Source organism: Ambystoma mexicanum, chromosome 6q (assembly GCF_040938575.1).
Source record: "Ambystoma mexicanum isolate Mex_15411 chromosome 6q, UKY_AmexF1_1, whole genome shotgun sequence".
Lineage (NCBI taxonomy): Eukaryota > Metazoa > Chordata > Amphibia > Caudata > Ambystomatidae > Ambystoma > Ambystoma mexicanum.
The window spans coordinates 1311085993-1311112728 of record NC_090937.1 but is presented as its reverse complement, the minus strand read 5'-3'; the positions used below and the strand labels follow the sequence as shown (position 1 = coordinate 1311112728).

At 43.0% G+C, this 26736-nt stretch overlaps 1 protein-coding gene across 2 annotated transcripts in view; it reads left to right on the top strand.

The window, feature by feature from the left end:
• LOC138516641 (ADP-ribosyl cyclase/cyclic ADP-ribose hydrolase 1-like) overlaps positions 1-17798 on the top strand; it is a 279111-nt gene extending 261313 nt beyond the window's left edge. For both annotated transcript variants that reach the window (XM_069631933.1, XM_069631932.1), the window contains exons 7-8: positions 3719-3805; positions 17399-17798. In XM_069631933.1, the coding sequence (XP_069488034.1) occupies positions 3719-3805; positions 17399-17465 (154 nt within the window). In that variant the 3' untranslated portion in view covers positions 17466-17798. The remainder of the gene's footprint in view (positions 1-3718; positions 3806-17398) is intronic.
• Positions 17799-26736: the final 8938 nt, after the last annotated feature.

Sequence of the window (26736 nt, the reverse complement as noted above, 5' to 3'; positions counted from 1 at the left end):
GGATGAATTAACAAATTTACAGATGGAATGAACTAGTGTGGGCGGACAGGTCTTAATTATGAGGGAGGAGCATGGATCGTCTTTGCATTTAGTGGCCTTTAGTTTGGCAATAATTGAGGCAAAATTCTCATCTGTGATTGGTCTAAAGTTGAATATGGGGATTTCCTTATCTCTGGTAAATGTTTTACCATCAATAGAATCCCCCTTAATGTCTATTGATGCTATTTTAATTGCAATTCCTTCTTGAATCCCCTCCAATGTCAAAGCCATGGCGTTCTGGATATCCAGACACCAATTATCATCTTTGAAAATAGGCGCAGCCTTGGGTTGGGGAATTAAATCTGCTCTTTAAGAATCTTGAACAATTCCCTTGACTCAGAGGGGGCTTGAGAGATTCTAAAGTTGTGATGCGACTTTATCGCAGCTACTATGGCTGCTTTGTATTTCTTAGAGGTATTTTTACAATTCTGGAGTGCTGAAGGAATTGGATTAGCCTTGTAGATATAGAATAATTTAAGGGAGGAAGCTTTAAGCATCTGAAGCTCAGTTGTGAACCAAGGGTTACTTCTCTTAGGGCCTCATTACACGGACAGCGGTAACCATGGCGCTATTAGAGTCCGCCTTGGTGAATGGGGGAATTACTGCCCCATTCCAAGGTTGGCAGGGCGGTAATCCCCCATTCACCAAGGCCCTTCCCCATTCCCATTTGAGCACCCATAGGGCTCAATGGGAATGGGGAAGGAACAAATAACGGTACCGCTATTAGCGGTACCGTTATTTGCCCTGATATCCCTCAGCGGTTCCCTTCCTTAACGTGTGGGGACCCGCTGAGGGACCTCGTAGTATGGCGCTAAGGGATTACCGGCACCGGTGCCCTTACTGGTGCCGGTAATCCCTGAGCGCCATCCGTGTAATGAGGCCCTTAGTCTCCACGGATTTCTTCTTCTGTTTAGGAGGTGCCAATGTATAATGTATTAGCGACCAAATCCAATGTGGTCTTGAGTTTCAAGGCCATAGAGTCTGTTTCTTCCATGTCCAGAATCAATGGTGCTATGGTAGTTAGAGGTAGTTGAAGGCATGCCTACTTGCATAGGGGCAGTCTATGGTGTTACTAACACCTAAATAAGCTATATGTATATATCCTCCGTTTACCAAGCCCTCCACCCAATAGATTTTGATTGTTTGCCACGTAGGATGATGTCATAACTGACATACATCGGGGTAAAAAGTCTTTTGTGTAACAGAAATGCTCTGAGTGAGTGAGCTGCGACGTGTTATGCTCGCCAGGTTTCCATACTTTATTGAGCTGATAATAAAGTCATATTTTGCCATATTCGAGTCTGCCCATTTATTTGGGCTGGAAATCAGTTATTGTGGTAATCACGTCCAGCACTTGGCATGCTCCAGGTGCTACTGCAAAACTTTATTCATGAGACCATAAGAATTCATTAATTTTGTTTTCCTTACTGAGTGTCCTGCCAGAAGCATTTCAACCTGAACATTAAGCGTGGGGAGTCTATTTAAATGTATTGTGCATTGATGTGTTATATATGGTAAGTGTCTTTTAATACACTTATGAAGGGTTACTGGGAGGTATGAGCTGTGTACTATTAATAAAAAATAATGTGACATTAGTAAACCTCTCGGCAGATGAAAACAAGTAGCCGCCTACTGCAGGGGTTGCCTACCCCCACAGTGACAAGGCTCTTCCCTATCTCTATTCCTACCAAAGCCTCTGCTGGGGGCGTCTTGAACACTCGTCTGGGTGTAAAAGAGGGGCTCTGGAGATAGGGGTGAGAAGAATCACGTCACCACCTCTAGGATGTCTCCTATTTGGGCCTGCCTTCGTAGGTGTATTGTAATGTAGTTTAAGGACACACCCTCTATGGGTGTGGTATGAGCGGGGATTGACGGGAAATGCATGACCTACACATAGGATTAGCATGGCCAGGGGTATTAAATAGCTATATACAAAGCAAAAGGACACCTGCAAGCTATGTGTTCCTCGTCAAAGGCAACCTTCCTCTACCCAGACTCCTTTTCCTATAGTTTTGCCTCACTATGTGGCGAATGAACAAGAAATAAACATTACTGGGCAGCTGGGCAAGACAAAGAGAGTAGGACTTTCAGTCGCACAGTGAGTATGTGAGTGGGGATTTTCATTCATATTGCACTTCACACAGACCAATTTGTCTTGTGGCACTGACCATTCCTTGATGAGGAACCTGGAGAATGGATCTGCTGTACGTTCTTTAAACATAGGTAGCCAAGTTGTAGCGTGTTGGGATACGAAGTGTATAGACGAAGTGTGGGTTGCCAATGCAGGTGGGAACATATGAATGTACCTCCAATGACCAAAGATAAATCGAGGACCTTGGGGAATCCCAGGGACGTCATTTAGGGGTCACCAGTGATCGCACCTGTGACCTTTGAAGTCCCCCTTGCTACCCCTGTGGTCTCCCTTGCTACCCCTAAAAAAAGTGTTTGAGGCTCCTGGGCTGTGGCCAGCATCATGTGGCTCTTTGTTTCTGCAGTGGCTGGTTTTTCTGATAGCTATACCCGGTAAGATAGCAGAGTGGGTTGAGGGCTCCCTGCTGCAATGTGTGTGTGATCTGCAGGTTGCAGGTTCGACTCCTAGCAAGGTCAACCCAGCCTTTCACCCTGCTGATGTTGATAAATGAATACCAACACAGGCTGGGTCATATTGTATGTATATTTGTTCTATATGAATCACTTACGCGTAAATGCTATATAATAACACATCATTCGGACGTCTGCTTGCATTCACAGTAATTTGGTAACATGGGCCTATACGCACTGATATTAACAATACATATAGTGATCCATTCTTGTATGAAATGTATATCACTTTACAGTGATATCGTAACGATATTTTTCATAGAAACAATGCTATGTGATGCCATTTCCTGTTTTGTCAAGCGGTGAAAAGTCGTGTTCCATCGCTTCCAGTGATGTCACTTCAGGGTTTGGTCAAATGACATCACTTCCTGCAATGTCATCAGAGGTCAAGGGGCGTGTGATGTCACTTCCGCTACCCCAGGCATTTTGGTGAAATGACATCCCTGGAGAATCCACTGATGTGGTGCATCAAAATGTTAGAATTTTAGTGTCAAAGAAATCTTCTCTTTAGTGGGTGGCAGTATAAGTGGGTTATTGTTGTGGATTCTTCAAGCCTGGCAATAGTGATAATGGATTCGTTCAGCATTTATAACTGCTTGCAGGCTTTTATTAGATTGGGTCTTTGCTGAGGCTTTAATTATTGGACTTTCTGGGTCTGAGGCAATAAGAAGCAGCTGCCTAGGGCATATTGGCCATAAAACATAAAATCTGGTGCGAGGCAGGAGGGCTCCGAATGGACACTTTAGCAGGTGCAGCACAAACCTTTGCATGGGCTCTGCGATTAGAGAATATTTCAGGAGTAGGGACCCTCCCTCCCCACCCCAAATCAGAAATGTAACCCAGACACTGTGGGGCTGATTCATGGAATTTGTGCGCCGAAAAACGGGGATTGGTGCGCCGTTCTGCCCGCAAATCCCTGTTCAACAAATGGGGATTTGCGGGCAGAATGGCGCACAAATCCCCATTTTTCGGCGCACAGATTTCATGAATCAGCCCCTGTGTTGTTTATTTTTTGAAAACGTACTCCCATGCCTACAGTCATGCCACAGTACTTACCATAATATTCTGTTCTTTTCAGAAACTCATGCAGTAGCAAGAACCAAACAGACTTAGAAGCCAAACTTCTGGAGCGGAATATTTCATCCATCTGTGTCGACAATTATTGGTAAATATGACGCTTTTGTTCATCTCACCAGCTTGGATCCAGGCACCCACTTCTTAAATGTATTTGTGTTGGCTGTTATGGAGCACCATACATTGCAACGCGCATGTGCGAGCCTCGTTCTGGGCCGCAGATGCGCAGTGAACAAACAGGAGTCCGTGCGTGCCAGTTGCCGCCGGGACCCCAGAGAGTCAAGACGTGTCCGAGTGTTATTGAATGCAGGTGCGTATGGCTGTCACGGGGCGGCCTGGGGCTCATATTGAATGCTAACAGGGGCCAGTCAGTGATGTGAAATCACCAAAATGGGAATGTTATCTGAAGAGATGGCACTATGAGGACGTCATAGGAAATGACATGACAGATTAAATTAAAATAAATTATAACATATTTTTCTTCTGGCACTGCTGCTTTTAAGGCAGCATTGTACTTTTAATAATAATGTTAACAATATTATTGGCGTTTAAATAGAGCAGCGCTATAGTCTATTAAACCAAGCGTGAGTGAGTCTTTTTGTGAAACGCACACACACAAACATCACTTCTGACAGATCCTAATTTCGGCATTATGCAAAATAATGTACATTGATGAATTTGCCAAGATGGCATAGTTTGGTTAGGTCAGCAAGACATAGTTGTTGCCCGGTTCTGTGGTTTGAAATGTATCCAGTAGAATACAGACACACCATCCTATCTTAAGTCATTGCTTTCTGATTAGTTGTCTTCAAAAGAAAGGCTGTGTTGAATAAAGCTAACTTGCAAAGCATGAAACTACAGGGTAAATCAACCTACCAAATGTAAAATCTTTATAAAAACAGATTAGGCAAAATAAGCTGCATTCACTATAAGCATCTCCCTCTATCCAGGTATGCCAGATCTTGGAGTTACTGCATTTACTGTTGTGTTCCCATTTTAGGTGGCCTCCCTCTATCCAGGTATCCTAAATCTGGGTGTTACTGCCCCCATTTTAGCAGTTTAACCCTCTATGCAGGTGTTCCAAATCTAGGTGTTGCTGGTTTTACTGCTGTACCCCCATTTTAGGCCTTTTTCCCTCTAATCAGGTCTCCGAAAATCTAGGTGTTACTGCATTTTCTGTTGTGCGCCCATTTTAGGCATTTCACCCTCTATTCAGGCATCCCAAATCTAGGTGTTACTGCATGTACTGTTGTGCCCCCATTTTATGCATTTCTCCTTCTAGCTAGGTATCCGAAATGTAGGTGTTCGCTGTGGCACACCGTGATAAATTTGCCCCTTCCCCCTCTCCTACACACAATTGTAAATCGCTCCCCCAGCCCTCTGGCCCCCTCCCCCACTTCGCAGGCTTTCAATCTGGGGAGACCACAACTGGCGAGACCAGCCAATTACGTTGGACCTAGAAAAACAACATCGTAGATGAACTCCATCCAAGTTTAAGGTATGTACGGCCAACCATCCATGCACTTTAGAATTCAGGTATGGCTATGAAATTCTGGTCCATCAGCTCGCATAGCCATCCACACTGAATCCCCTGATGTACCATAACACCTCTTCCATTAGTAAACAGCAACAACCTATGAAGAATTTCGTTCGAGCTGGGCACACATCGAATCTCCGGCACTAGCCCTCGATCCTTAACCACCAGCAGCACCCGCCCACGTGCCTGACCTCCGGGCTACTTACTGAAGCTTAGCCAGTCCGCCTAAGTCCTAACCTGGCAAAATGCACACACACATCTTATAAATCAACTCTTAGAATCTTCCACACATGGAAACCGTTCCTGCACCTTGCTAAACTGCCTACGCGCACCCCTAAGGCACATCGGAACCCCGGTTGAGTACACGCACCTCGAAATCCGACATGCAACCCCACATCTGCGCTCCAAATACTACGCGCAAGTGTACTAATGCCTGCCTTTGAATGGCAGATCATATGAAGGACTTAAGTGGCCATTTCCCCACCAAGAGGTTACACGATCGAATCCATGAATACGCCTGGCGCCGCGCAATTGTCCGCATGCAAGCGACTTCCTGCAGGCCGTCCTTCGGAACTCCCATTTTTGAGCAAGTTCTTCCTCATTTTTGGTGTTCCGCACCCTTCCCAGCCTTCTGCTCAAGCCACGCTCTGCAAGGAGTCCTGCACAAAGCCCGCAACGGCTCGCAGAGATGTGCTGAGCCTCCACGAATTCCACGCAAGTTCAGGAAAAGTACTGCGCATTCGATTCCTTGAATCGTCGAACATGGATTTGCACGCATAATGGCACGCAAGTACGCTATTTTCTGTGCAAATAATTCCATGAATCGGGCCTTCAGTCATTATTCATTAAAGGGGCTTGTGTCCCGCAGGCCCACCGAACCTGGTGCCTCGTGATCCAGCAACAATCTGTGCATAAGCAATTCTAAGTGCAGGCTGCTTTTGAGTAAAAACTCCCCAACTAGACACGCCGTCCCACAAATTAGACCGGATTCATACCGAATATCAAGTTGGTCAGTCTGATAAAGTATTGATTGTAAAATGATGATGTCCAGAGTGATATGAAAACATTTAAACAAACAATTAAAATGGGCAATTGTCTGAAATTACCATGTTGTGAAGTAACACAGACTTTGCAAAGCATCATTGATTTTACTGATGACATCACAAATTAACTTTGGGGTGCACTTTGATAAACTGTACACTCAATGAGCCTTCATTGGTTTACCTGTACCCTTTAGCATTTGGATTTCTGTAGCATCAATGAGCCAGTATTACAGCAACGTTAGACCGGTGCACTGCTATTTTGCACAGCATTTTCACACAGGCAAAAATAACCCTGCTTCAAAAAGAATCGACTGAAACAATCGGTATTGGATTAAAGCAATTGTTGCCCCTGTCCAAATACAGTTCTAAATCGCACTGTTAAGAGTGTAAAGTATTTTTAAAACAACCCCATTTTTTCATGTCACCAGGCCAAATATAGTTGCAACACCTATTTGTACACAGTTTGCCAGAGCACAATGGTTTTAAGATCATGTTTAGTTCATACGACACAGTGGGTAACAAAACTACCATTTCTAATACATTTTAAATAGTGTTTCAGGAATGTGTTAAAACAGTGGCCCATCTTTGTAGAATGTTAACTAATTGAGAGTTGCAGTGTACAGCAATTTCAACCTGGACCTAAAATAAAGCCATGAAAATAAAGAGATGAAATTAAATAGCTTTACATTATAATTAATTTAAATAGTAAAAAAACAAATTGAAAATGAAGGATTAAAAAAGAAATGTATTATTTTATTTGTCTTTTTTTTTAAATCTCGGAGGCCAGAAAACTAGCCCACTGGCTCCCAATAAAAGAAAGGATCTTATTCAAAGCCCTTACACTGACCCACAAGTGCATCCACCTCACTGCTCCTGCATACCTCTCTCAAAGGATACACCTCGTCTCCTCCACCAGGCCAACCAGATCGCCGTATACCAACATGCTCTCGGTGCCACGAGTAAAAAAAGCAAAAGCGGGCGGATCCAGCTTCCCTTATCTCGCGCCCTCTCACTGGAATGCCCTACCACCCACTATCCGTGGCGAGGCCTCCCTCACCACCTTCCGCAAAACGTTGAAGACCACCCTCTTCACTTAAGGCCAGACACACCAGCACGAATACCTCCATGTATCATGTATTATACGACCAAAGCGAAATATGTAACATTCACAATGTGTCAACAACTTCTACCATGCCTGTAACATGTAACTAAGTTTAATGCAAGTAACAGCGCCTCAATGCCCCTGGGCTGCTTGCGCGCTATATAAATGTAAATAAATAAATAAAGGAAATCTTGCTAAAATAAGTCTATCTTTAAAAAAAATGTGTTTTGGTTTCTTATTGGCTTAGTGCCCACCATGCTCTCTTCAGCTCAACACAACGCCCTTCCATTGCACTTACCTTTCACTACTGAAAATAGGGGGAACCCCCTGCAGCCCTCCATCAACCTCCAATTCGCCTCTGCCATCCTTACCATTTATAAACTGTATTGTTCCTGGCTATAAGTGATTTGTTTTGATTCTTTTGATCATCTACACATCCCAGGCTGGTCCTTTCAAAACCCATTACATTCTGCGGGGAAACAGATACAGGGAAGAACCCCACTCAGCCTCCTACTTCAAAATGCCCATGACTCACCCTCTAAACCGGCTCAGAGGCTATGCCTGGGTGCTGAAAGAAGAAGAGCCAGTCGGAGGTTGTCTGTTTCCTTTAATGTTATGTTATGTTGATTTATACCCTGCACTGCTACCACCCAAGGGCAGTCTCCAGGTACTCTTTCCCAACTGGAAAGCCACAATCTGACTATTGGGTGGTAAACATAGTATGACATGGATAGCGGCTAGTATTTACAGAAAAGCCTCCAGACATAGGTGTACTTCAACCTCCAGTTCCCAGGAGTGTATCTAAAATGAATTCTCTTTATATGGGATTCAGGAACTGACACAACAGAAACAGCAGGACCAGGAACGGTGCTGTAAAAGTGAAGCAGTTTCTACACCATCCTGTTTTTGGGGTAACAATCCTCAGATGAATGGTGGCCAGTGATGGACTTGAAGAAACTCAGTAGATGTCTACTATCATTCAAGTTTAAAATCCAATCTCTTGAGTAGTTTATACCCAGGACCATCCATGGGGCCTTCCTTTGCTTCAGAACCGATCAATGGTTGCTCCCTCTTCCAGAAGCAATGGATAAATGCCTGTGTATACACTTGAAATAGTTGACTTGCCTAGCCAGGACTACAGTACGGATGCAGTTAAGGTCTCATCGGCACATGGAGGTCAGCGTGTATATATTTGTATTTGTTTTTATTTCAAGAACAGTGATGTTAGTTTCAACCAGAAATTACTTACAATAACACATTTACAGATAGCGGAAGCAATTCCTGGAAGGCTGCCTGTAAAATAGCCCAAAGATGATAACTGTGGCAGACCCATGGAAGTGCAGTGGATGAGTGCAGTGGACTAGAGCAGTGCGTGTCGAAGTCGCGCCAAAGTCCAGCCTGTCTGTGCTCGTCCGGCTGTAGTCTGGGCCCTGGGCTTTACCGGGCACCCCCCATTGCACAATGCAAATCAGCTGGTCCTGTGAGGATCTTCATAACTTTGCGCCATATGGCACAGCTCTACCATTGCATATGGATCGCAGAGTGCCTAGAACAGAGGAAAGCACTGGTACCCTGAGAACTCTGCTAATAAATGCACGCTTGTTAGTTAAGCATGCATATTCATGCCATGATTTGATTAGTGATTTAGGCCCCGATCTACTCTCTGTCCTACTCTCTGTCCTATTGATGTGGAACAACCTAGAATTCCTATCACTTCCTTGCCTTACAATTCTACTCTATGCCAAGCATGGTCCCAATGTTTGCTGAACAGGTTCAATCGCCCTCTCTGGGTCACAAACTGCTTCAGCAACTGTATCATCGCCCTTTGATACCTTTACACCTGTTGCCGTGGTTTAGACTTAACAGTTGTCCATACTATTAGTGTGGTAACCACGACAAAGTATGGTACTTCAATAGCACAATACAACTTATCTACTGTGCCCCAAGGCTGCTCAATATGCAACGGGGCCACCTAGCGTTACCTTCGCAGATGTTACTCAGTCTTCTAACCATTCTAGCTTGGGCACCTATGCTCACTGCCTACCCACAGCTCCCTAGGGCCTTCACACCTAACTCATCCACTGGCATGATGACAAAGTTAGCTAATAGTGTCATTCTGAATCAGCTATTACAACAGCCACCTCCTTCCATAACATGGGATGGCCACAGTTAAAAGACACACTACCTAGCGATACACCCACATCTACTATTCCTTATCTAAATTCACCTGCATTATGGCTAGAACACTTCACCTAATCAACCTTGTGCTTTGCACCTACGAAACAACAGACTGGGATCCAGAACTCCACGTGCTACCAGCCGCACGCAGAAGCCTTCCACCCTGAATAAATCATTTCCTCCAAGTCATAGCCACCCTGAGCCTTCTACATCCTACACTAAGCCTTATCCTAACATCCAACCCCACAATCCCAAAGATACACCAATTAAGGGCGCTCTAATCAATGCTAGGTCCCTCCCGGCCCATGCTTTGGATATTGCAGACCTTATTAAGACTCAAGCCCTTGATTTCATCGCCATATCAGAAACTTGGCTCCATGCAGCCTCTGGACTTCTTCTATCCCTCACCATACCTACAGACTACACCATCACTAGATGTGACTGCAATACCCTGCAAACTAAGGGGGTGGAGTTGCCTTTATTCATAAAAACTCACTTGGTCTCAGAGCGATGCCTAGCCAAAAAATTCCCACATCCGAGTCACTCTCAGTCAAGCTTCCCATCTCTCCCAACCAAACTGCCACCTTACATCTCATCTAAAGACCACCCGGCCCGCCACATCCTTTAGGGACGACATCACTTCCTTATTATTAGATAATTCAAAAATTAAATCTCAAACTATTCTTCTGGGGGACCACAACTTGGGCTTCCAAGATCCGAACGACCCCACTGCAGCTGATCTTGCAAAGACTCTAACTGATTTGTGGTTCTCTCAGCACATTCCAGAACCTACACACACTAAAGGGCGGACACTCGACTGGTTAGCCGATTCCAAATGTAATATTAGCCTTCAGACTAATTCTCCTTGTGCCTTATCAGACCATCATATTATCACCTTTAACATAGAAGCTGTCCAATGCCCTAAACAGACTATTGCCCCGGCCCTGCCTACTAGAAATAAAATGGATATAACAAGAGGCAAACTTATCCCACTTATCCTTCCCACCCTCAGCAAAGCGTCTGCTTCCTGCTCTGACCCATCGATTCTAGCGGTCACTTATAACCAAGTTATGCTCACAGCACTGAACTCAATCGCCCCTATCAAACTTAGGAAATCTAAACCACATGCACTTCTTAACTCATGGTTTACACCACACTTAAGAGTGCTACGAAAAGAAAAATGCAATGATGAAGCCCGTTGGAAAGGTCATCCTTCTGATGCCCACAAGGACAGTCTCATCAGGTTGTAGGTCATAGTTTTGAAAACAAAAGGATCGAATGTCTTTTGTTCGGCAGTCAAAGGACCGAAAAAAAGGATCGCATTTTTTTTTTATGGGGGGTTTCCCCCAACCCCCCGTTTTCTTTATTAAAAACACTTTTTTTACCAACCCAAACTAAAAAAATATATAAATAAATAAATTTAAAAAATCTGATCCTGTTTTTCGATCCTTTTGCATTCGAGCAAAAGCTCATTCGATCCTTTATTTTCGATCCTTTGACTGGACACCGTCTCATAATAGCATCCATCAACTATAAAGAGGCCATCTTCCAAGCCTAAAAAGATATCTTCAACAAACGTATTACACAAGCAGATTCTAACACCAAAGAATTGTTCAAGATTCTAAAGGAACTCAAATCGCCTGCTACTCCTCCTGATTCCTGCACCAAAGACAGCAAATGGTGCTCGAACATACAGAAAGCACTCTTGGACAAAATTGCCACCCTCCAAACTAAAATCAAAACTAAGCAAAATTGCCTACAGACTGACAAGCAACTAATTACCTCTACGACTGTAATCACACAGGCCTCTCCTAACATTAAACTATTCAGCTTCTCTCCACTCACTATTGCTGAAGTTGAACGTATCATTAATACAATTAAACCTTCCATTTGTCTAGGTGACTTATGCCCAGTGCCCATTATCAAGAAGGCCTCCCATGATCTAGCCCCTTTCATTACTGCCTTTATAAATTCATCCTTAAAAACAGGTATAGTCCCGGACAACCTAAAGGATGCCTGGGTCAACCCTCCGTTTAAAAACCCCTCCCTTGAACCCAGTTTACCTGCCAACTACAGGCCTATCACTACCGTCCCATTCATGCTCCAAATATTGGACCGTGCCGCCTACCTCCAGATACAGGACTATCTGGAAGTTAACAATCTTCTTGGTTTAAGGCAATCATGTTTCCGGCCTAGGCACGGGACGGAAACTCCCCCCATTGACCTAAAAACACAGATCGAGGTGCTGAAAGACAATGGAAAACTAGCCCTGGTACTACTACTTGATCTTTCAGCTACCTTTGATTTGGTTAATCACCAAATCCTTTGCCAGCACCTCATATCAGCCGCCCACTTTTCAAACTCTGCCACCACCTGGATCAGATCCTTCTTAAGCAATAGATCTATGCAGGTTTTTTCTCCGTCAGCATCTGCTGAGCCTGCTCCCATTCACTGTACCACAAGCTTCATGTGTATCACCAACACTTTATAATGTGTTCACCAAACCACTGTTTTATGTTCTTGACTATCTGGGTGTCTTGTACACTAACTATGCCGATGACACCCAGATACTCATCCCCTTCATGGGCGATTATGCAGCAGACACTAAAGCCTTGAATGACACTTACATGGTTATCCAGGCATGGATTGCTCAACATGAGCTTTGCCTCAATGATGACAAGACGGAACTCCTTATTTTGGGTTCACATCAGTGTCTTATTAAACTTGACCCATCCTTCAAGTCATTTATCATTGATGGCAACGTCATTAAGGTCTCCAAGGATACTAAAATGCTTGGAATTTACCTTGACTCTACACTATCATTGTGCAGACAAACCAATGCTATCATATCAGCCTGGCCTATACATGCTAAATTATTACTGCCTGTAGACCATTCCTGTCTACTCCCAATTGCACTATCCTGGCCGGAACACTTGTCATGTCCAAGATAGACTATTGTAGTGCCCTTTACCTAGGGACCAGTAAATCCAATCTTAACAAACTGCAAATCATCCAGAATAATGCCATTACAGCAGCACTAAACATACCTAGAATCCACCACATCTCTAACCACAGACGTAATCTACATTGGCTGACTGTTAAGCATAGGACCTCCCTGAAAACATTTGCCCTGACTCACAAATGCCAGTCCAACCAGGCCCCTATGTACTTAGCCAACCGACTCACACTTCCACTCATTCCATGAGAGCGGGGCAAGCCCACATTTTATCCCTCCCTAGGTTTAAACTACAAAAAGCTGGCGGTGCTAGCTTCCCTGTGTTGGCCTCTAAGCACTGGAATTCCCTTCCTAATGCTATCAGAGCTGAGCCCTCCTTCCAATGCTTAAAGAGCAAAACAAAAGTGTGGCTCTCAGCACAAATCATATGAGTACATTTTGTCACCCACATTTGCATAACGATTGCATTCCTTGTTGCACATAGCCATTGTACATTGATAACTTATCCTCCTGTGTACCTCTTTTTATTTTCATGTAAACCTCCTATATTCCCTCTGCTTCTTACTTGATAGAGGAACTGTTCTGTATATTCCTCTTGCCTGTACATGCTTTTTGTATTTTACAGTGTATATATTCTGGCCATACTCTAGCTCTACCCGCATGTTTACTGTAAGCTGGTAGAGGAATCTATTTTTTCTATGTATGTAATCGTAACTTTGCTTCCTAAGATATGCGCCCAGATGCCCTGAGGCCTGGTGCGCTATATAAATCAAAAAAATACAAAATACAAATTCTGATATGAAAGAGCCAATAGGAAAGAAGTAGGTGTGCGATGTGCCATTTTCCCATCGGTGTAATGACATATTTAATACACTTACCAATAGGAATCAACTGCAATCATGTACACTTTTGTGTGGAGTTTGCTGAGCATTTAAACTCAAACACATAGGAAGAAAGTTAGTTAATGGGAAAACAAAGCATCAAGAGAGGCCATCCGAGAGGAGAGAAACAGATTGGATTCCAACTAGGTGTAGTTGAATTGTCAATGGGCCTCATTACAAGTTTGGAGGTATCCATGCCCTTAATAAGGGCATGGTTACCTCCAAACTCGGGTCCAGGTCCCGCAAAAGGGGACTTACCGGGCCATTTTGACCTTGGAGGGCCCGGTAATTCCCATTTGCAGGACCCGGACCCGGTACATCCCCATTCCCATTTGAGCCCCCATAGGGGTCAATGGGAATGAGGAGGATGGTAGCAGCGGTACCGTTCACAACGGTACCGCTGCTGCCATCCTAGTCTGCTTGCGGGTGCCGCTCTGCACACTTGGTCTGACCAGGCATCCAGACCGGCACCCACGAGCAAACTTGGAATTTTGCGGCGAGGTAACAACGGCGTCGGTAGCACTACCGGCGCCATTGTTGCCTTACCACAACACTCCTAATGAGGCCCAATGTCTTTAAATGGGATTATTGCAGACTGGACTGAATGGATGGTGCATTTCCCTAAAAAGGATCAAATTACATGAGAGGGTGTTTTGAGCAGGTACACAAACTGAAGGGTGAGCTTAAGTGACAGAGCTGTCTGATGCCAGTCAGTGTCCTTACCTGTTCTGGGCCTTTGAATACGCATATGCCAGGATTATTTAGACATATTCCCCGAAATAAATAAAAACCCTGAGAGCATACAGATGTATTTTGGAAGCCGTGACTAAACGTTATAGCATTGGAAAATGCAATATAACGCACAGTGTATGTGCTTTGTGATTTATAACTAAAATTGAAGCTCTGTTATATAGGACATTCTCCTCCAATTTGGAATCTCTGAAAGCATTAGACATCTCAATGGTAACCTAGGCTAACGAGTCCTCTAATTGATGTCAGTCATAGGCAAGAAAGTAATTGAAACCTATTCTTAAATTAAGACATCAAATGGGGTGTTATATGAGCCAACCTCAACTCGAAAATAGTGAGTGAGTTAGGCCTCACTGTCCCAGCATTCCAAAATCAACTGTATTCCTGTTACAATTGTTTTCATCAAATCCAACATCATAGGAGATGCAGTCAAGTAGTGTCTATGCCCAATCTAGGAACCAATAGTTTGTCATAGATAATGTCCAACAATTTAGATGTTAATCACCCAGTATACTGGCGAATCATATTTACGCTTGCCTGCAGTAGACTCTTGTTTAAACTTTTTTTCTGAGAACTACTTCACCTTTTCATTTCAATAGGGATGTTGGTTCAAAGTATGTACACTTAGCTGAAGTAGACTGTCTGGTTTAATTTTCTGTGAAACCATCAATGTCAACTTGTATGTAGAGTGAAGAAAAACATAAGATTTGGTTTAGATTGATGTGGTTGTGCAGTCTCGTTGTTATTCAGGTGGGAGTCACCTGCCACATTATTTTAATGCCATTTTATTGAATTAAAAAAACTGTCATTGCAAAGCTGCTTGTTATGTCTTGTCGCAAAATGCAAACTCAAACTATGTATATTGATTGTGCTGATCATATTCAATGGTGGGTAGTTAAGTTTCATTGAGTGAGATGTCATTAAATGATGTACATTAACCATCTGACAGATACTGGATTCCACTGATCCATCTGCTGGAGTCATTGATCGCAGTGTCCCAGAAGATCAGGGTTTCATTACAATTGTGGACAAGTAGGACAATCTAAAGAAGGTCTGTCTCCACTCTCCTCCTCCTCTCATCCCAGGCGATAACAATGGAGGCCAGTGGATGATGATACTGAAAAACTCTATTTTTCTTTCTTTTTGATGGACAGTGGAAGGGTCTGCATCATTCATCCAGTTGAAAGGAGTTAACTCCCATCGTCATTATTTTTCTTTGCCCTTCAGATTCAGTGTCAACCTGTAAAAATGTTTGCAGGCAAAAGAGTGGCTATAGCATATGTCAATAGTAGGGGGCCTATTCAAAATCCTTGAATGCCGTTGCAGTAAGAATGGGGTCTTAGGCTGAGAACCATCTGTTAATCTCTGAGCTGTTCACATTCTAGGGCTAGACGACAGAAATGTGGATCAATTCAGCAGCTTTTGTCTTGCACTCAATATATGTCTTAACAGCGTTTTTTTCCAGAATATGTCAAATATCTGGGACACAATAGTGGACTTCGTTTATGCATGGCACAATGTGAAAGTGCAAGGATTTCATTCAAGGTATACAAATTATTGGGCACAAATGTAATTTCCATGCTGAAAAAGATGTGCTTTGCATTCCTCCTGTCATGATGGTGCTTTGGTGGTAGAGGTTGTAGCAATCTGGACACGGATACCAGTATTCCCCTGCTCAGGTTGATGGCAGTAAACACAGAATGGATACTGTTGATTTATGCTTGCCCTCCGGAACCCCCTGTTATCCTAGAGTCAAGTTGGCCGCACTATGGCTTATCATACTTGAGGTTGAAAGGAGAGTGTCTGCCATTCAGTACTCCAGAATTCTATAAACTTTACAGTCTTATTCTAGGCACTTGGTCCCTTTTTGGTCTTGATGCAAAGGCAGGATAGCCTCTTCTCTTGAGGTTGAACGTTTTCTCATTGTGTCAGTTTTACAAGAAGGTTTATTTAAATGGTTTGGCAGTTTTCATGCTAAGGGCTCAGTGCTCAGCAAATAAACATTTTTGAGACCATTGGGGGATATTTCCAAGTATCAGTATTATGTTTCCAAACTGTTGCACAGTTTCACTTTGCTTTTTAGATTCTTATGGACGGAAGGAGGATGGCATGCTTTAGAGTTGCTGTTGAAGGTGGCCTTGAATTTATTTAAATACAAAGGGGCTGATTCATGGAATTTGTGCGCTGAAAAACTGGCATTTGCGGGCTGAATGGTGCACAAATCCCCGTTTTGTGGCGCACAAATTCCATGAATCAGCCCCAAAGTATCGTTTTTGGTGACCATAATTTTAGTGCATAGTTTGGGATAACTGAAGGACTGGTTTCCTCAGAACCTTAGCCTTTTTGGAAAAATATATTCTTAAGACAAGTCTGTCTTTTTTACGTGACATCTTATCAGAGTTCCATATGAGCCAGGAAATTGCTTTGTAAGTATTCTATCCTTAATCTGTATGCAGGGTGGAAGAGCTGCTACGTCTCTTAGTCGGCAGATGTACAGTTCTGATTTATTTGGATCCGGTTTCCTCCTTTAGGCAGTGTCAGTCTCTTTTTCTAACCTGTGGGGCTGCTGGACAGGGGCTGAGGCAAACCCCAGCATCATTAATTAGGTGAAGTGCACGGCCATCTCAGAATCTTACAAATTCCCAGGGGCTCCTCACCCTTAATCAATACAGGTCAGGCAAACTAGGAGAATAGCACCATCCTGGGCTGAGGCCAGCTAAGGTTCCTCTTCAGGATGTCTGCCAAGCAGCCACTTGGGATTCCCATCCCACTTTTGCTTCACATTACAGAGTGAGGATCGGTAGTGATTCAGGTGCTGATTTTGGCAAACAGGTTTTGTGTTTTGCTAATAATTGAGTTTCCTTGCCAAAATGTTGTCCTTCATCTGTAGATATGTGTGTTAATTGATTTTTACATAAGTACATTGCGGTGACTTTCAGCAGTTCGTGACTGTCTTTGTTATCATCATACAGTGTTAAGGAGATTGATATCTAGATGCGCTTGAGTATTCCTTCATTAACAAATAGCGGGACGTGGATGAGGGATGAACACTGTGCCTATTTGCATTAGCATCCAAACTCATGCATGCTACACTTCAAAGAAAGCATTCAGGATCCACTGTATCGTACACAATAATTCCCACTGCCTATTGTTTTAGGAAGTGCCTAAAGCATGTGGTAAACCCATGTGCTACGTTACAGCTGCTAACATTCCTCTAATTTCTTGTTTTCATCACAGGCCGGTGCATATTTTACAATGCGTGAGGACCCCGAATGAAAGCGCCTGCAAGTCCAAAACCGGATAGCAAAGGAGTGTTCCCAGTTTCTGTGTGTTAAATCCGTTACATCTCATTTCTAAATTTATTAGGAAATGAGAAAAACTGTGAAAGTGGTAAGAAGGAGTATGCTACTGACCATAGAAAACAGGTCATAATTGCAATAATAAACATCCATCCATGCCTACAATGTTAAATACTCTATCTACCTGTTGTAATATTTTTAAATTACACCCTTACACATATATGTCATTATTAAAAATGTTAAATATTGTTGTTGCTCTTAAAGTCAGTAGATGTATTCACTTATTTCTCAATGATATTGTAAATTTTCCTAATAAAAATCTCCTATTAATACTGTGATTAATAGCTTGTCCATGAATTAATGTAAATTTGAGGTTCCTGATCACAAAAAAAGCACAGCACTATTTTCCATGAATTTCTAGAACTGGACCAACCGACTCCTTGAAGGGCAAATCCCAGTGACGTTTTGACGATATCCACAGTATTCATGGGAACATTTTTACATATAATATATTTTTCTGGAGAATATGTGCATATTTGCTGCCCATTTTCGAAATACAAATGGATTGTACTATTCCGCAGGTCAACCACTGCAGCCCTTAAAATAATAACAATGGGCTAATACAGCAAGATCATGAGTGAGGTAGAGTGCTGGAGTGTGAGCAGGTAAGGAGCTTACTTAGTTGAGTGGACCATGTATCGGTGCTGGTACAAGCTATCCGCCTGTATTCCAAACATGCGATATGGGTGGAAAAAGATGCCAATCACAACAATGTATAGTGTTACTCAAAAGAGAGATGAAAGGGAAACATTTGCCCACTAAGGAAGGAGAAGAACCCTGGAGCAATTAAGAACAGGATCATAAGATGAGCTATACAAATCAAATGCCAGCGGATGGAATCACATGGCATCATATGCCAGCATCAGCCTTATGCTTCCCAGTACTCCCATCACATGGGAGGTGCAGCGTCATATGGTTTAACCACAACCATCATAAAAGATAATGAGGTTCAGTTTGCCTCAGAGAAAATGTGTGATTTTTTCGGCTTAACGGGACATCATGGATTTCCACACATCATTCTATCATCCCAAAGTAAACAGTTTGTATGAGCGGTTCAACCGAGTTATCCAGGATAATGCCAAGATTGCTGCGGCTACCTGTCTGGTAGACAATAACATAGGAAGGAGTGGGCCTACCTGAAAAAATTGAGAGAAGTATTAGAGTGCAGCATTACAAGCAAAAGGTGGGATGAAATACATAGGGGAATATGGTAGGGACCAAAATATACACAACATACAGAAGTGCATGTGAAGATATTACATAGATGGTACTACACACCAGAAATAATGCATCTACTAGATCGGGCAGTAGGGGACCGATACTGGGGACAATGCAGGCTAAAATCTAAAATGTGACTAAATCAGGAACGTGGGCTGTATATGGCATGCAAATCTTGGGAGTGAAGCCCAGGTGGTGACGAAAGTCAAAGCAGTCTTTCATGCTCTTCAGCTGCTGAGGAATGTGCTTCCTTTTATCCCGGCGGAGGACCATGTATTAGTGGTGGGAGCCATGACCAATCACCACTTGGAACACTGTAATAGTTTGTTGGCAGGAGTTCCAGCCAAACAGATTGCCAGATTGCAGAGAGCTCAAAATGCCGCAATCAGGCTAATTGGACACCTTGGGAAAAGGGACCATGTATCTGCCCTAAGAAGATCTTAACATTGGCTCAAGGTGGAGGATAGAATAAAATTCAAAGTGGCATGCCTGATGTTTAAGCGGTTGAATGGACTCGCCCCTGATTATCTGGTGGACAAGATCACCCGATACTGCCCCTGCACAGACCTTCGTTCAGGAGACCAGCTCCTCATCTGTGTGTCAAGGTCCAATTTGGTCTCCAAGGGAGACAGAAGATTTGGAGTGTTTGGCCCAAAAATATGGAACCAACTACCATTAGAGAACAGGTCATGCAAATCCCTAATACCATTCAGAAAGAGTCTGAAAACTTTTTTTATTCCAGTAGTTTACCTCCTTTACAGAATACATATTGAATTTATACTCTGAAATTCTACATAATAATTGACTCCTGCACCCGTATATAGTTCACTATGTCTGGTGCGCAATAGAAATATTCAAAATAAAAAAAATTAAAAAATAAAATCAAAATCAAAAGTCTGGCAAAAGGGGACCCTGACTCACATCACAGGGGTATGTCCAAAACCCTTGATTCTATCGACTGAATAGGAGTCATTATAAAAGAAGTAACAGGGGTGAGTTGCAATGTGTCACCAACTTTTGTCGTGTTGGGAATTTGACCAGAATCCAATGACACCATGCTAGGTCAACACAAAGCTCTTATAACCAGGTTGGTACGTGCAGTGTAAATGGCCATCATTACAATGGGGGTAAGCCAGAGGGGCCCGTCGATGGGCCTTTGGATAAAGAAGCTTTTGGAAATAATAACGATCAGTGGTCGAACTGTACGAAAAGAAGTAGTGGAGCTATGTTCCCTGCTGGCCTATCCCTGCTCCCCACAAACCCCATCACCATACCCCTTCCACGCACCATACAAACCCCTAAAGAAATACCTCTGCTTTTTAAGGGGGCGTGCAGTCCAATGCACTGAAGTGCACGTTTCAACTTCTTCCTACACTTTTATTTTAAAACGAAACCATTCCGGAACTGTTTCTTTTTAAAATAAAAGTATAGGAACAGTAAAACTTAATTCAAAAAAGTAGAGGAGCACCGCTCCCAACCTCTCCCGCCCATTTCAACCACTGCTTTAAATAACCGTGTTTAGCGACTACCAAATTGTTAAAAAATGAAACTAAAAGCAAGGCTCCAAGGAGCTATGAACACCATCTGCTGTGCACTGAGATTCCTCTGGTGCGGGGTCCTTGGTACTTAGGAGGCCACAGGAACCCTATTCTTAGGCCGACCGGCTTCAGTGGTTTTTGTAGTTGTGACCACTTTCTTCAGGGCTGCAGTTCCCCGCTGGGCACCACAATATTGTAATCTCCTCCCTCCACTCCCTGCCCCGCTTTACCCCTTTACAGGTGCAGGAGCAAACTATGGCATCAATCTGATTGTGGTGCCCAGAGGGGTACCACAGCCCTGAAGAAAGGGGTCACACCTACAAAAACCACTGAAACTGGTCAGCCTGAGAATAGGGTTCCTGTGGCCTCATAAGTACCAATGACTCCACACCAGAGGAACCTCAGTGCACAACAGATGGTGTACATAGCTCCTTAACCATGGAGCTTTGCTTTTAGTTTCATTTTTTAACATGTTGGTAGTCGCGAAACAGGGTTATTAAAAGCAATTATCAGAAACTTGTATGACTTTTAACACCTGTCTGGGCTTGGCAAACCAATGCCTCTAAGGTGCTTTTAAAACTAGCCATTTTGGCAGTTCTTTTCATTGTTCCTACTAGTTAGGGAAAGCCTCTTATTCTGTCCCCTAACCCTAGATAAGCGTCACATCACCGCAACCTAGGGTTTGGCAAATCAAGGAGGGCTTAGTAAGGGCAAGATAGAGTGTATTTATTTACAAAACTAAAATAACAATAACTAAATATCTAACCCGTATCCACGGTGTGTGAACGTGAAAGGGCTGGTTAGAGGCTAGCTACCCACCCCCAGTGTGTGTTTTTTGTCCTTCTTTTGAGATATACCTTACCTTTGAAGTATTTTCTTCCTCTTCCTGATCAGTTTCTTTCCCCTTCATTTCCCTTCATCAGCAAATGGCAGAATAATAGCAGTTTGCATCAAATTTTCCAGTTCCCTCCTTGATTTGTGCAGGGATGGAGATGGTGATCTCCTGTCCATCCTCCTGTTTGTTGGTCTTGTGGTACTGTGTCTCGTTCTGTGTCTCTTGGGGAAGATGGACCTGGTTGTTGACCGCAGAGGCGTTGCTAGTGAGGCTATAGCCCCGGCTCCTTTGGGTATAGCCCCAGATAGAAGCTCAAGGGTTACAACCAAAATGCTAACCAGCCTCGATTCCCAACAGTCCCGACATTAGCGTAGCTCCGGATCTTTTCCAGACCTAGCAACACCTCTGCCGTTACCGCTTGCCGGCCCATCTCTAGTTCCGTGTACAAAAAGGAATTCATTATCTTCATTAATTCCATTGGCTGTGATATGTGATAGCGGGTACACTTTATTTCCTGTTTTTGAAAAGCTTTTACTAAATGTGTTAAGATGGACCTTAATTTCCCTTCAGTGAGATGGTCAAACCCTGTCAGATGCACATAAATAATGAATAAAAGTGTTTTGTTATCGAACAATTGGTAATTGGTTTTGTCACAATCGATAATTGGTTTTGTTTGCTTATTAAGCCCCTGTCGCCCTTAAACAGTGCTATACATGCTTCAATTAGAGTGTTCATAGCTGGACATATACATGTATTGCTACTGCAGCCAAGGATGCCTGGATTGTAGATCTGGACGGAGAGACTTTATCAGCACTGTGTATTGTGCAGGCAAAATGACCATCCTGGTAATCTATTAAGCATTTTGGAAACAGTGCCATTTACAAAAGATAGTCATGTCCAGTGTATTGAGTTTTACATGGAGTGCGGCTCACCCCAATATATTCTACATTTTGAAGACGGTTATCATACAGTGCAATTTGCCATGATGGAGTTTATTCCACCCCATGGCAATATGGCTGTAGATTTCCGCACCTTAGAGAGTGCGCCCCGCCTTTAATGCTTTGCTAAATCCATCACCCTCTCATAGTTCTTCTGTTAGTGTGTCTCAGGGGGTTGTAGATTTGCATGAAGGCCCTGAGCCTGGGAATTGGGATATTATGGGTTCTAAGGTTGTGTCACATGTCAATGGCTGGAAGGAATGTGGGCCCTTGTTCTGCTGATGGGGATCCCGCTGATCTCTCGATTAGATGATTTTAAGTCCGCAGTCCCGATATTGCAGGGACACCTTTTAAGGTAAAGCGTGAATCGTTTAGAGAAGGAGTCAATGTGTACGAAAGAAAGGTACTGGAACGATGATCCCTGCTGCCCAGTCCCACAATGCCCCGCTACACCGATCATATACCCGCCCTCACTCGCCCTCTCTCCCCCCTGCAATACAAACTCTATACCTGGGTCCTGCTTTTCCTCCACTTCACCCCCACCACTGTTTTCTACCACTGTAGTGCCAAGACCAAAAGAAGCAGTGAAAGGAATTGCATCTTGAACAACCACCATTACTTTCAGTCATTGTCCCCAAGAGAATGAAGCTTCATACACCCTCCCCTTTCTAATCCCCTACCGTATGTACCTTTGAAGGAACATGCCAAAGGGTAAAGCCACTTCACCCACCCTCACATTACCTACATACACAGCTGCGTGTGCAGCAATTTCACGTTACTTGTGCTTAAATGCAGAAGACAACCGCTGATTACTGCAGGAGCAAGGCTAAGCCAGCAGCTGCAAAATAGCTCATTGGGATGTGACATTAGAGCCCAGGCAAGGGGGCAGCAAAAAATAAACAAGCCTTTTTAAAAAAAAATGTTTTATTGTGACAATGGTTTAAACAAGTACACCCCAAACATGCCCTTTGCTTGCCATCCAGGAACGGTTCTCGGTGCTTCAAAAGGATGGGAACAATGGCCATTTTACTAAGAGGTAGATGATCATCTTACTCTTTAGTTCGCACCGACTTCCAGCTCTAATTTAGAGTGAACAACGTACAGTATTTATCAAGACAGTCTAAGGAAAGGAATAGGCAGCTCAAAATCACAAAGCAAAGGTACTGAGATGGAGAATTTGGTCCATTAAGAAAATATTCCTCAGACAGCAAGCTTGCTTTGGTTACTGACACTGAGGACTTTTGCGTGATGAGATATAAGGACTAGTCTTCCTCACTATCGTACCTGGAAGATTAGATTCTATTAAAGATACTGAGCCAAGTATTATGCATTAATGTTCTTTATCCACTCATCCAACAGCAAAGACAAAATCAACTTAAGAAAATATTTTAATTAAAGTGAAACAGATATTTTAGAGAACATGAAATGCAGACCCCAGTACATAAGAGGCTGCGTAATCAGTGCCTCTCACTGAGATATGCGTTTCCATGTTATGGAAGCCGTGTGCCATTCAGCAAGGAAAAGATACATTGTATGGTATTATAAAAGCTGTTGTAGAACCAGAGGGGAAACTGGAGAAACGTTAAAAGCTAACAGTTCATTAAGTGGCTGTTATATAAAGCAATTCTCATATTAAATGCATATGTAGTATGCAGATACATGTATATATATATATGCACGCTCAAACATCTATAGATATACCCATACATATCCGCACCTACAGTCAATTACAGAAATAATTCATAAATCACCCTGAAAGTAGAACATTAATGTTTTGCAGAATAAAAAGAGCTATCTGACAAAAACAGCCAATTATCTGTGCCATGCCACAATCATTCGGAAAACAGGAATTTCTTGAGCAGAGATAAAATCGAAATGGATCCTTATCGATATATCAGACCACTGAAGGGTAAGCTGGAATTCATTATTTACACCTTCAAAAGGACTGACTTCTTAATCCTAGGTTATCTACCTTTTAATGACTCTCAGAAACTGAAAGGTCTTGCTTATATGGTAAATACATTAGAAGACATTACCAGTGATCTGAGATAGTTATTTTACGTGTTGTATGGACTGTGTGAAAGAGATGAAGGTGGGAAATTAAAGCAAATCCCAGGTGGATGAAACCCCCTCCCTAGATGGAGAGGCAATAAATCCTCAGCCCATGAACATTATGAGATAACTTGCAAGGGATCCCTGAGGGATCTATACGTTTGTAATTGTCATGCCTAGAACTAGGCCAATGACACAACTGATTGTGAAGATGATCGCGACTCTAGAACCAAACAACAGCCTCAACAACTGTCTCAAAGAACATGCATTTTATACAACTTGCAACAGTTAAAGTACTCCCAAAGATTTTGTTACAGAGTTAACCCCCCACACATGATTGGTTAAACCTATACAATGTAACCATATTCCCTTTAGTTCCCACACTTCTTATTGGATACATTTATCTAAACAACATCCTCCTTAACTTATAATTGCATGTTTCATATTTACACTTCACCCCTCATTGGAGATTTTCCATATTTGGTCATAGTCCCATCTCCTAGTTACACAGTTTACACAACTTACAAACAATTTCAATTATCACAGGTTCCATCTGGTTAAAAACCTTTACGCCTACTTTTGACGCACATGGCTATTCTATGGAAATTCCATTGATGTAAAAGAAGAGGAGAGTGAACACATTTCCTTTTGATCTATTGTTGCTGCTTCTATCACCCAAACACGTTGGTGTTCACATTTCATTCTAAACTATGCGACTTACCATTCCAGCCCACATGGTCCCAACCCACATCTTGACAACTCTATTGAAAATCCATGATCTATCTGTGCTCCTTTTCCCGCAAGCAGCCCGCATCAGGTTTAATTGTCCGGCCCTAAAAGGTGGCCGGAATATTCAATAACAGACTCCTATATACTGACAGAGGTTGCATCTCGCCTTCACAATGCACCTAGTCCATAAAAAAGATCTGCCTGAAACTGACCATCTGATATTCATCGCAACTGCTGCTTTCTTTCTCCAACCTTGTAAAACTAGTTTTTGTACCCATATATATGTATTTTCAGAACCACTATAGCCCCTCACACTGATTTTCCCATTTCCAATATCTTACCTCGCGTGCAGATGTAGAGCTCCCCACTGCCTGATTGTTAAGCGCTATGTGGCATGACACACTTGTATTGCGTTTATATTGTATCATCAGTTTTGACACTTATCTTGCTTTGCACATGGAATTCGAAAATGTATCAACTAAAACACAAACAACACAAAAAATAACACATATTTTATTCCCATTAGCTACACTAGATTAATATTAAATTGCCACATTATGTCCACATCGCTGTCAGCCCAGCCACCAATATGGCGCGTGCAATTCAAACTTCTCTTTAGTCGTGGGACCCTTATCAACCACCCCAACAAAAATGATAAGATAACTTGCAAGGGACCCCTGAGGGATCTATACGTTTGTAATTGTCATGCCCACAACTACACAGACAACACAACTGATTGTGAAGATGATCACAACCCCAGAACCAAACAACCGCCTCAACAACTGTCTCATAGACATCTACAACTGGATGACAATGAACAACCTCAAACTAAACTCTGCCAAAATGGAAATAATGATCTCACCAACAGAAAGCAATCCAACTAACCCACAACTGGACTGGCTGACTGACCTGGGAACACAACCGGAGACTTCCAATGTGGTAAATAACCTAGGAATGCTCATGGACAACAGACTATCCCTGGAACCGCAAGTCAACACAATCACTAAAAAGTGCCTCTATCTCCTAAGACTATTCAGGCGGCAGCACCCATACCGCTCCTTTCCACACAGAATCCTCACAATCATATCCCTGAAATAGACAAGAATTGACTATGCAAACAGCCTCTACCTAGGAATGCCGGACAGATTCACCACATCACTCCAGCATTGAGAAGCCTCCATAGGCTACCAGTAAATAAACTCATCAAATTGAAAGCCAGCTGCACTGCCCATAAATCCCTATGCACACAAGGATACCAATTCCTACAGGCCAAGATCTGCCACTATCAGCCAAGAAGGGATTTAAGATCAAGCGACAACCTACAAATAGAGGCAAAATAATACGAAAAGAGGAAATTCGGAGGAACAATATTCTCACACCTAATTGCCAACCTCGAACACCATGCCCACAGAAATCAGAACCACAGAAGACCACATAACTTCCAGGAAACGACAAAAAATGTGGTTATTCAGCAGACAGGGACAAGCGCTAAAAGAGATGAAAGACAAACAAAATCATAATAATACACGGACCAAAAGAACACACCAATGGACGCAGTCACAGATAACAGCAGCAACACCAAGGAGGACCAGATTACCCCATCATCCATCTTCCCCCAGTCATGCCCACAATCAAAGGGATCTGTAGAGACTAGCCCACCCAGACAACAGACAGACCCAGGGAAAGACACCCCATGCTCAATTCATGCACTCAGGAAAGCCGAGACAGATAACGCATTAAAAAGAAAGCATCACCCTAACAATTGCTCACCCACATAAATAAGGTTACCTGGTAGATCACCACTTCCTCAAACTTATTACAGTACCAGCTGTGCACCAATTCAGCAGCCAACCGCACAACAACCCAAAACACAACTCCCACAACTAATCCCGGCTCAGTAACTATG